Source organism: Arachis duranensis, chromosome 5 (assembly GCF_000817695.3).
Source record: "Arachis duranensis cultivar V14167 chromosome 5, aradu.V14167.gnm2.J7QH, whole genome shotgun sequence".
Lineage (NCBI taxonomy): Eukaryota > Viridiplantae > Streptophyta > Magnoliopsida > Fabales > Fabaceae > Arachis > Arachis duranensis.
Window position 1 is genome coordinate 10,195,759 of NC_029776.3, and position 12,557 is coordinate 10,208,315.

The window sequence follows — 12,557 nt, forward strand, 5'->3', positions numbered from 1 at the left end:
GAAGACTCGAAATATTTTGAAGAGGTAGCGACAAAAATATGCGCACAACCAAAGAAAATTCTTTCTTGACTTAGACTTCTCCACACACAAAAAACTTAGTATCCGGCATTTAGTTAATTTATGTCCAAATTATAATCAAAATAACATTATTTCATTAAAAAAATATTTCATACAAAAAAAATTGTGGGAGACAAAGTTTCTGTGAACTAAAAAGATCAATGTTTGAGTCTCTGTAGATAAAAATTAATAAATTTTTAAGTTATCATTTTCATGTCAAAGAGTTTAATTTTTTATTAATAATTAATTTTAATATTTATGATCTAAAATTTAAAAAATTTAATGTGTATAATTTTATATTTGATTAGGTGTTAAGTCTATTGCACAAATAAAAATAATTACTTTTTATGTTTGTTATTTAAAAATAATATTTGTTCTATATATAAAAATATAATTAGATATTAGTATTAAAAAAATTATATTAATAGTTATAAAATTAACTCAAAATCAAATTTTTTAAAACAATGAAATCTTAATTCTAATTATTAATCATGATATTAGTATTCTCTCAAAATTATATATAATAAATATTTGAAGGAAGAAAAGTGAAAATATAGATTAGAAAAGATAAGTGATTAAAATTTAGAACTAAGTAAAAAATAAAAAATATGCATATAATAATATTTTTTATGTGAATAATATCACTAGATTATTTTTTAATTATAAATTTAATGTATTTTTTATAATTTTATAAATTTATTTGAATTATAAGAGTTTATTAATTTTGAAAGAAAATATTTTATCTCAATTTTAATGAGAGAGTGTCATATAACATATTTAGGTTATTAAATTAGTAATATAATATAGTTATATTTAATTTTAATTTTAATATTCGTAGTAGAGAGAAAAAGATAAAAAAGAAGAATGAGAGGGGGAGTTTGTTAATTTTAGTAATTTAAAAGAAAATTAATTTTAATTATAATAAAAAATATATATAATATATTTTAATTATAAAATTAATAATATATAATAGATAATTCTCCTAATCTTTTGAATCACTACTTTTTATTTGATCGCATTTTGTCTATAAAAGAAAAATATTGATTTCAAGAGATAAATTTTGAAGATATAAAACAAAACTAATGTAATTAAGATTTATCGTTCAATAACATGGATTACCACTTGCTAGATATATATTATAAGATATTTTGGAGACTAATTTGCTTTGAATAAAATGACAAATAAAATTTAAAAATTTATACTTTAAATAAATTATAAGAGACCATTTAAAGAGAATATATTAATATCGACTATCTTAAAAAAAAATTATTAATTTTTTTTTAAAGATTTATTTATCTAAAGAGTACATCTTGAGCACTTAACTCAATTATTTTTGTTTGAATAGTAGAGAAGCGGCCTAGTCAGTCCTTGTCAGAGAAATAGAAAATAGTACATTGTTTTCTTCATGTGATGCATGAGATACTTCAGCAAAACAGTACTAAACCCAAAATTTCAATGGTTTTATTTTATTTTATTTTATTTCTAAATTTCATTTCTATATTTCCACACTAGTGACCAGTCAAGTTGGGAGTTGAAAATAGCTATCAGTGAAGTCTATAAATAATGAGCAGAGTCCATTCATTGCTTTGCACAAATAACTACTTTGAATTCATCTAGCAAATATATCTTACTACTTTATTTTATTTGAATTTTATCCATGGCGGAGGAAACCAAGATTTTGGTCCTTGGACCAACCGGAGCCATTGGAAGGCACATAGTTTGGGCCAGTGTTAAAGCAGGTCACCCCACTTTTGCTTTGGTCAGGAAGAACGGTGTCGCTATTCCTAAACCTACCCTCATCACCGCCGCTAACCCCGAAAGTAAGGAACAACTTCTTGAGAGCTACCAGAAATCCGGCGTTACCCTGCTCGAGGTATAGAGATCAACTTTATCCTTCAGAGACGTGAGACTTCTAATATTTTTGTAACGTGTTGTCATGTTTCTTGCAGGGTGACATAAATGATCATGCAAGTTTGGTTAAGGCCATCAAGCAAGTTGATGTTGTGATCTGCGCAGCTGGTAGATTACTCATTGAGGATCAGGTGAAGATTATTGCAGCAATCAAGGAAGCTGGAAATGCAAAGGTGCATATACAGTTTCTCTAATTTTTGTTTCTTAATTTTTTCTGTCATGCTTTTTTCAGTTTTTTCTGAATTTGTTGCTCTTGTTTTCAGAAGTTCTTCCCATCAGAATTTGGGCTTGACGTGGACCGCCACGACGCATTAGAACCCGTTAGGGAAGTTTTCGAGGAGAAGGCGAAAATCCGAAGATTAATTGAGGAGGCAGGAATCCCCTACACTTACCTCTGCTGTCACGCCTTCACCGGTTATTTCATGCGTAACTTGTCACAGCTTGATACCACAGTTCCTCCAAGGGATAAAGTATACATTCAAGGAGATGGAAATGTCAAAGGTAACAAACAATAACAAAGTAACATCCATTAACTAACCTAGTCTAAATAATGTAACTAATTATATGGTTAATTTGGGTTGTCTCAGGTGCTTATATTACTGAGGCAGATGTTGGTACCTATACAGTTAAGGCAGCAGCAGACTCAAGAACTTTGAACAAAGCCTTTCACATAAGGCTCCCTAAAAATTATTTGACTTTCAACGAGGTGGTTTCATTGTGGGAGAAAAAGATTGGCAAGACCCTTGAGAGGATTTACGTTCCTGAGGAAAAAGTTATTGAGCAAATCAAGGGTTAGTAATAATTAACTAGCACTAATATTCAAACTTTGTATGGTAGGATAATAAGATTAACCAATATTGAATATAATTTTGCAGTGTCATCTTTCCCAAATAACTACCTGTTGGCGTTGTACCATTCACAGCAGATAAGAGGTGATGCAGTGTATGAGATTGACCCTGCTAAAGATGTAGAAGCTTATGAACTTTACCCTGATGTGAAATACACCACTGTTGATGAATATTTGAATCAATTTGTCTAAACTATAAAGTCTGAGAATAATGTTTGTCAAACACTAGAGAGTACTCAGAGAAGGCTCAATAAGAGAGGAGGGACTTAGGTCTTTCTACTAGCATTGTTGTTCTGCTTATTTTTTTTTAGTTCTTATCTTGTTCTTCAACATTATGTAACCTTATATCCAACAAATATTTTATAGATAAACAGCAACATGTGTGTTATTTTCAACGTACTCTCATTTATTTATCATTCTATTATGACTCATTGTTTTTTAATCTCATTAGCTGTTGCTGCTTGGTGAAGGAGGGGTCGTCATGCATTTCAGAAATTATTTTAAAATTGAACCTGGACTTCATTGTCACTTTATTATTTTTTTATTATGAGTGTATTTAGTTTAGCGTTAGGACTTTTAAAAGCATTTTTAATTTCCTTGCAGACACGGATTCAGGAATATTGTCATGGGACAATGATATATATAATATTAAAAAATTATACAAAAAATTATATAATGTAAAATATATTACAAAAATATACCAATAGAGAATATATTTTAAAATAAAAAAATATGTATGTATTTTTTATTAACGAAGTGGTCGATTTTTCGTATCATAAAATTCATCGATAATAGAATCTGTCAAATTTTTCAGCAATTTTTTTAATATAATTAAAAGACAATTAGAAAGAAATTCATCATTAATTTTGTTTCTGAATTATTATTTACAACATTCATAGCTGAAAAAGGTCTCTGAGTTATAGTAATTGAAACATAGAGAATTAATACTAAATGAATAAAAAAGGACGTTCACAAGAAGAAAAAGAATCCACTTTATGAAATTTAAAAAATTTTATTTTATTTAAAAATATTAGTAATAATATCTTTTCAAATTTTTTTAATATTGTTACTTATTTTTTAGATATTAGAAATTATTGATATTTAAGTTAGATTAAACTTTTATTTATATTAAACTAAATACTAAATAAAATTTTTAAAAAATTAAATCATACTTAATAATTTATTACTATTAATCTTTTTTTAAAAAAATTGGGGGACCGAGTACCTGTTTCCTTGAAAACTTTATTTTCTTATTTGGCTATTTTTTTCTCCTTTTAAAAGTAAACATAATTCTGCAGTCTAACTTACATTTATTAAAAGCTAAAATTTTATGTTAAACTATTAATTGAAGAAATTTATGTCTTATCACCAATTCTACCTTTTATTATTTTTTATAATATTTTTTAATATTTTCTCCTACATATTATTTTTTGCAAAGTTTTTATTATCTTTTATTTATAAAATAATTATTTAAATTTATATCATTTTAATAATTTTTATTTAAAAATAATTTTAAGTAATATAATTCAAATAATATTTAGTTTATTATAATCTATTGTGATGTAAAAGTTATTGTTTTTAACTTTATGTTTTCAAGGATCTAATGTTTGCATAATAAGATATAAAAAATACATATGTAATTGCATAGACATTTTGTCAAATTGTTGTGTTGCCTATTATGCACATTTAACATTTTAATATTTTATATATATACATAGTTATATTTTATTAAACTTTAGAATTTATATATTAATATGTCGTATTTCGTGTCCATACCAGATTTATGATAACACGATCGGTTTAAGATACTACAGTATTCAATTCAAATATTACATAATAAACGTTGTACTTGTTAGAAAAGTCGACTGGTATGGTTTGGACTCTGGACTTTTCCAATGTAAGGTTCCAGATATCGGTGATAAAAATAAACAAAAGATCTTACATACCAATCAGCATTTCCCACAAGTCCCAAGAATTTCTTATGCCAATGTTTGAGAAAACCATCAACCATTATGAGGTGATCGAATATAATTGGCAATGGCGTCACGTCACTTGGTAATACAAATCAACAAATTCATTATGCTGTAAGAACTTTATTAGCCTTTAATTTGTTGCCCCGTGTGGGGATTGGGAACTGGGAAAGCACAGCCATATAAATGGCCATCATCACTATCAAATTTCTATCATTTTGGCTGCATTCACCATGGCACAGAAAAGCAAAGTTTTAGTTGTGGGAGGCACTGGATACATCGGAAAATTCATAGTTAATGCAAGCGCAAAAGCCGGACACCCCACGTTTGTTCTTGTCAGAGAGAACAGCCTCTCTCATCCTCACAAATCCAACCTTATTCAAAGCTTCAAGAGTTCCGGAGTCACCTTTCTATATGTTAGTACTATTATCATTTTCAAGCAAGTAAAGTAACTTCAAGTTTAATGGTTCTGATTTGTTTTGTTTCTGATTTTATAGGGTGATCTAAGTGATCATTCAAGTCTTGTTAAAGCATTGAAGCAAGTTGATGTTGTCATCTCTGCTGTAAGTGGAGCACAAAAGGAAGACCAACTCAACATCATATCGGCAATAAAAGAAGCTGGAAACATCAAGGTTAGGTGCATTATATACGCATTGTAGTGGTGCCCTACTACAATTTAAAAATTTTTTTAGGAGCGTATGATAATAATATTTATTTATCTTCATTAAATTATAAAATTTGACTTTATTTTTTAATTATCTTTTGATATTTAATAATCAATTTAAGAATCATATTAGATATTTATTAGAAGGATCAATTTTCAATTATATTTAAATAAGATTGATATTTTTTTTTAAAATAAACTCAAAAGATATTATTTATCCTTTTTTAAAATTAGTTTTAGTATTTCCTATAACAACTATATTAATTATTAAAAAAAAATTTAACTATAAATATTACTGAGAGTTAGCTTTTGATTGTATGAGAAGTAATTTTTAAATAATTATTTAGTGATATATATAAAAAATAAAATATTTAATTGTATTAACAATGAAAAGTTATTCTGTTATATATACATAAAAAATAAATATCTATATAGAATACATATTGTAATACAAAATACACATTGAAAATAAATTAAATAAATATATTTATACACAAATATATAATAATTAATGAATAATTTGATAGCTGACTTTTGTACACATATAATATTTTTATTATAAAAATTATTAAATTTATCTATCTTGTGTCCTAAAGACACATATTAAAATTATAAATTGAGAATACTTTTATTAAAAATTAAAAAATTTAAGTTTTTAATGTACTTATTTTGTAGTTATTTTAAATAAAAAAAATTTAGAACATTCCACTAATAATAAGCTTGTGATATCTAATTTATTATTATGTTATATATATTTTATTCCAGGATTAAAATTTTTTAGATTCATTAACCATGAACAATATTAATATAAGGTGAAAATTTAGGTGAAGTTGACTTCACGTGAAGTCAAGTTAATATCTGACAATCGTTAGATGAAAATTTAGTCAAATCAATCAAATTATCTAATGGTTCAAAAGTATCAACTTCACATGAAGTCGACTACACCTGAGTTTCCACCTTAATATAACGGAGATGGTAAGGTCCATTCATTTTGCGTTTTTATTTTCCTTTTTTATTTTCAGAGGTTTCTGCCATCGGAATTTGGGCTGGATGTAGACCGTCATAACGCGGTTGAGCCAGCAGCTAGTGCTCTTGCGGGAAAAGCGAAAATCAGAAGGGCGATTGAAGCTGAAGGAATTCCCCATACTTATGTTGTTTCCAATGCCTTTGCTGGATACTTCTTAAGTACTCTTGGACAGCAAGGTGTCACAGCTCCTCCCAGAGATAAGGTAGCCATTTTGGGAGATGGAAATGTCAAAGGTAACACTAATGTTACTCATCACATTTATTTGTTGTCAAGAAATTATTTATCCAAAAAGTTTAAACCGGTAGAAGAAAGTACATGAATGATTATATATGTAATGTTTACATTTTTTTGTTAGTTCAGGAGTTTATGTTGCGGAGGAGGATGTAGGGACTTATACCGTCAAAGCAGTGGATGATCCCAGAGCTTTGAACAAAATCTTGTACCAAAGACCCCCTGCTAATGTTTTGACATTCAACGAGATTGTTTCGCTGTGGGAGAACAAGATTGGCAAGACCCTTGAAAAAATATATATCCCTGAGGATCAAATTCTTAAGAACATCCAAGGTTAGTAAGAACCAACATCATTAAATCTCCTTGGTTTCATGCATTATATGATTATGATGTTGAAGTACATTCTTGTTCTTTTAACTTTGTACATTTGTACAGAGTCACCTTTTCCTGAGAGCCTTCTCTTGGCATTATCCCACTCTGCGCTGGTTAAGGGAGATTGCACAAACTTTGAGATTGAACCTTCTTTTGGCGTGGAAGCTTCTCAATTATACCCTGAAGTGAAATACACCACTGTCGACACCTACTTGAATCAGTTTGTTTGAAATCCATGGAGTGCATCATACCTATAAATTTAAATTACTCTACTCAGCGCAATAAAACTACTGTAGGGGCCTATCATGTGTTTTTCTTGTATGTTCTAATTATTTATAACAAAGTCATATCATAAATTGAGTGTTGTTCACGTCTGACGTCTCAGGATTCATTGTGCATTTAAATTTGTTAATTAGTGGCATTAAACCAAGACAAAAAGAAGAGCAATGTTATCGATCCAGACACCTTGAGCAAGAAAAGTAACATAGTTGATAAAAGCATAACTATTAACTAATCTAAGAAATAATGCTAGTCAAGTGAAATTCACTAGGCTAGTTTCTTGAAAACGCGAGTATTGTTGGACGTTGATAACCATGTTAAGAATTTTTTATTTTTATTTTTAGAGCAATGTCAAGGGGCAGCAACATTTGTGATTAGTAGCCATCAACTAGCCATCAATGATGATTTGATGGTGTGAGATTGGTGTGAAATTTCATCCAATAACTCATCTTTCTCTGCTGGTTACGTGATGGCCAAAATGCAATAAAATTGCTGACCTTCTAGACTTTTCCTTATTTTTATTTTCATCACCGAAGTTGGCAGCGCATGAACAACAACATCCGAAATTTCTCTACCCCGAAGCCAGAACCGAAAAAGGACAAAATAGCAACCCATGCATAAAGGATTAGAAGGAAGTAAGGAATCTCGGAGGAGCCAATGAAATATCTGTACAGTATGTATAATAGGTTGTTTATTTGAGTTAATATGAGTTAAAAAATAAACATCTAAAATAATATATATTACTAATTTTTCAAACACAATACACTCATATTATTTAAAATAACTGGATATTAGAATAATAAACATCTGATATCTTATTGAATCGAACATCTCTAAATTTTTATTGTACACATTATACATATATTTTATTGGTTCCGTATACTTCCTCAAAAATAAAAAGGACAAAGTGACATAATTTAATGCGTTAAATGTGTATCATAAACAACGACATTTATTAGGTGCTTCGGAAAAACAAACCAAAAGTTTTTGTTCTATGTTGTTTGGCGTTGTGACTTGTAATAAATAATTTAATAACTAATTTTAATATATAAATAATATTTTTATTAATTTTAAAAAGAGAATAAATAATAAATAAGAGAATGAATAATAAATAAGAATAAACACCTAAACGATCCTCAATCAATTCTAGATCAAACATTTTACTTGGACAGATTTTTATTCCAAAAAATTAATATGTTTGATAAGAGTAATTATGGTTTCAGATGTTTTGCTTTTGATATAAGTAATTTTTTAAAATTTTTAGATAATAAAAATTTGTATGATATGAAAACCTATCTTGAATGTTTTGCTGCAAATAAAATAAAACAAACTATGATTTACTGGATCCAAAAACAATTCTTACTATACAATACAAACAGTTTTGATATCCCGACACACTTGTTATTACCGTCCCCAATAAGGTCACATTTCGAAACCATCGCGCTTCTATTCCCGATTCCCTTCTTCTTTATTGATACCCTTCTCTGTCATTGCCACTAACTTGTCTTCTTAGTTTCTTTCTCACTTTCTAACTATAAACACCATTCATTGTAGTGGTGACAGTGTTGTATTGAGAGGTTGACACTTTTTCTTTATTTTTTCAACCATGGATAATAACCGGTTTTCATCGCAGAAACACTCTACCAAGAGTGGTTATGAGCCGTCAGACACAGAGACAGAGTGGCAAGAGGTTCCGAGACATGAACGAGAAAGAAAGAACATTGCTTTGGATTCTGAAGATGCAAAAGCTTTCACTCTAATTGCCAAGAGTCCATTGGCACTACACAGGAGGCACCAATACAACCATTCCAAGTTCGAAACTGAAACCTCATCAGCCACCACAACAATAGCTTCTGTTCCAAGCCAACCTCGGAGAAGACAACACCATAGCAAGTCACCCTTTAAGCTTCGAGTAGCTGGCGATGATGATGGCGATGATACTGATGATCATGGTCCCCCACCATCACCCATAAGAGGTGTATGCTTATGACAAGCTTCTTAAATTTGTTTTGCTATCATAATATATTGTATTTATTACTCTTTCGTATTTGTGCAACATAGGTTTGAACACAAGGAGAAATATAAGCCCTTTGCCAAAACCAGATGTTGGGAGAACCGTGTCTCCTTACAGCAGAAAGCATCACGGTTCTTCAGGTCATGTTGAAGTGGNAAAGATCAGTGACAGCACCAAGGTTGAGGGAACAGCAGAGAAGAACTACGTCTCCAATGGCCAGAGGCATGGTTCTCAATGCACCTTCAGTGGCAGAGATCAATGAAATCATAGCAGAGGTGAAACTATCCAATGACCCTAGCACTTTGGATGAGTCAATGACTTCCACCACTGAGTCTATTCAACCGGGTGATCTTTTCTTCTCACGAGAAAGCAGTGCCTTGCAAGGCAAGAAACCTTCGCTGTTGCCCCAAAAACTTCAACAATATGGATATTATAGTCCAAGTCCTGCAGGAACCGCCATGAGTCCCCACATTAGAGGTCTCCCTGCTTCTTCCGTTGAGGATGAAAGCAACGGAAATGGCATGAACATCCGAGGAATCGCCTCATCCGGTGTGTCTCGATCAAGTTCAGCTGTTACAAGCAGAAAAGGCGGTAGCAGTATGACGAGCGATGGTAGTGTGAAGACAACTGATAGCATGAGGAAATTCACAGCCAACAGGAAGAAGAGCCAGAAGGATGCATCATGGTTTGCTTGCATGAGGACAGGAAACTGCAGGACATCGATGAAATCGCCGGAGCGTAAAAGGCCAATTGAGACTTCTTTCATTGGCAGGGCTATTGTGGTGGAAAGCCTCCCACAATTCTGGGCTGATAAGCACCAACCTGCTTCACTTAATGGCTTCATTTGCAATAAACAAGAAGCTCAACTTCTCAAGGAACTAGTAAGTTTCCAGACACTCATAAATAGTTACTTTTCAGTTGCCTTTTTTTGTATAGTTTCTGACTTTGACACTACTTTGGATTTAAGGTGTCTCAGGGCTCTTGCCCTCATATTCTGCTCAAAGGACCCTCCGGTTCTGGGAAAAGAGAACTAGCAATGGCTCTTCTACGCGAAATATATGGTGATGCATGCTGCAATGTGAGTTTCTTCCCATAGTTTTCATTATATATATATATTTGCATTCTTAAGCTGACCTTATCAGGCCCTTTTTGCAGATGTCCCATGAGTTAAGGAGCTTCCCTATTCAGGTAAAGATTTCTAAACACTTTAGCTATATAATCTGATGACCGATAAGTAAAAAGCAGTCTTGGTCCTTGTTCCAAAATGATGGAGTTTCAGTCCATTGCTATGTTCTGATGGCAATAAACTGCTTTAACAGGACAAGAGGCCTATCAAAGTATGTGTTTCAATAGCATCTAGTGCACATCACATGGAGCTCAATGTAAGCATGGAACCAAATGCTAAATATGCTTTGCTGGGATTAATCAAAGAAATTAGCAATATATATGCAATGACACCCGAAGTCAGTAATGTTAATTTCAAGCCTGATTATAAAGGTTTGTTGTCTGAATGCATGTATGTATGAAATCTTAAAAGGATTCATCCTTTAATGTGAGTGTAGCTAAAAAGGTTTGATTCTCTTGATTTCAGTAATACTTCTTTATGGCGTTGATAAAGCAGTGGAGAACATCCAGCACATGATTAAATGGATTATAGACCGGTATTCGGATATATGTAAACTAGTTCTCTGCTGTGAAGATGATGCAGCCATTGTTGAGCCTGTTAAAAACCGTTTTAAAATTATCAAAGTTGATGCACCTCAAACTCACCAAGTAAGCATTAAACAATGAAAAGATAGAAAAGTTAATCTTAGATTTGATTACTTATATGCATAGAAACTGTAGCAAGGTAGTGTGATAAGATGCATGATACACTCTGCTATATTTGCTGCAAAAGAACTAAACTTGAATCGAATTCAAACTATTATCTATCTACTTTTATGTTCTTTTAGTTTCTACAAGAATTTTTTGTTACTATTCCTTTCATGGAAATGGTTAAAATCTCCTTCCATTTATTTGTATTGAACAATCAAATTTAAAGAAGTAACTAACACAAACACAATGCCAGATTGCTGAAGTTCTTATTCATATAGCAAAGAGAGAGGAAATTGATGTATCCCTTAATTTTGCCGCAAAGATTGCCATAAAATCAAAGCAAACCCTGAGGAAAGCTATCATGGCACTCGAAGCTTGCAAGGCGCACAAGTAAGAACACCTAAAAGGAAAAGTATTTTTATCATCAGCATTTCTAATACATTTGTCTACAGAGACTAATTGGTGCCCCTGTGCTGTGTAGCTATCCATTTTCAGAAGAACAACCTATTCCAATTGGATGGGAGGACATGGATATATATATATATATCGTTGATTTCGAAGTTAACATTAATATATATATCATTTTCACTTTTATCAGCTTACTCTCAATAAGAGGAAAATTTCAAATGCTTCTCTTGGATTTTGTCCACCCCAAACTGATCCTGCAGGTAATTGAATCAGTGCATGTGTGATAAGAATCCATTCAATATATCAAAAATAGTATTTTCTTTTCTTAAATGGAAAATTTCGTTGGAATATGCAGAAATTGGTGGAAGAGCTGCTGAAAAGAATTGAGGTCGGCTTAAAAAGAGAAGTCTACTATTGGCATGCTTATTATGTGAGTTTCTCCTTCCATGACCATGCCATTTTCCTTTCTTTCTTTTAAATTAGTAACCAAATTAAAGACTATACATATGTATTGTATATGATTAACAGGAAAGAAGACTGCCACCCGGAACAACAGCTTTACTAAAGTTAGAAGGTAAAAGGATCAGATAACAACATTTCTAATCATTCTCTAACATTGATTTACCTGATAACAAATATTTCAGTAACATGGTGTTTGTGTGCAGAATTTGTGGCCAAGTTCATGAGCATATACAGAAAAAGCTGCGGTACTCAACAATATGTGTAGGTTAACATGGATGTCGTTCTGCTGGAATCACTCAGCATACAAGAACGGAAAGTGTTGTTGCTGAGATAAGACAGACAGAGACCCAGAGACACGAATATCAATTGAAATCAGTTTCTGCATCTTATGTTATGTAACACATACAATAATTCAACACTTATCATCGAGTATCGCGTTGTGCTATTAGCCTATTATGCAGGCGCAATATGTTCCAGTATATTGTTGATTACATATAATT

The 12,557-nt window shown here is 31.1% G+C and overlaps 2 protein-coding genes and 1 pseudogene across 2 annotated transcripts; all 3 read left to right on the forward strand.

The window, feature by feature from the left end:
• The first annotated feature begins 1,637 nt into the window (after positions 1-1,637).
• Positions 1,638-3,210, forward strand: LOC107487966 (isoflavone reductase). Its single transcript, XM_016108663.3, has 5 exons — positions 1,638-1,930; positions 2,007-2,141; positions 2,232-2,469; positions 2,556-2,759; positions 2,844-3,210. The coding sequence occupies exons 1-5, from the start codon at positions 1,715-1,717 to the stop codon at positions 3,005-3,007; spliced, it is 957 nt and encodes a 318-aa protein (XP_015964149.1). The 5' UTR covers positions 1,638-1,714; the 3' UTR covers positions 3,008-3,210.
• Positions 3,211-4,870: 1,660 nt separating this feature from the next.
• On the forward strand, positions 4,871-7,390 carry LOC107487968 (phenylcoumaran benzylic ether reductase Pyrc5-like). The gene is made up of 5 exons (XM_016108665.3): positions 4,871-5,201; positions 5,283-5,417; positions 6,472-6,709; positions 6,837-7,040; positions 7,143-7,390. Exons 1-5 carry the CDS (start codon positions 5,019-5,021, stop codon positions 7,307-7,309), a joined length of 927 nt encoding a protein of 308 aa, XP_015964151.1. The 5' UTR covers positions 4,871-5,018; the 3' UTR covers positions 7,310-7,390.
• Positions 7,391-8,964: 1,574 nt separating this feature from the next.
• On the forward strand, positions 8,965-12,557 carry LOC107487938 (uncharacterized; annotated as a pseudogene).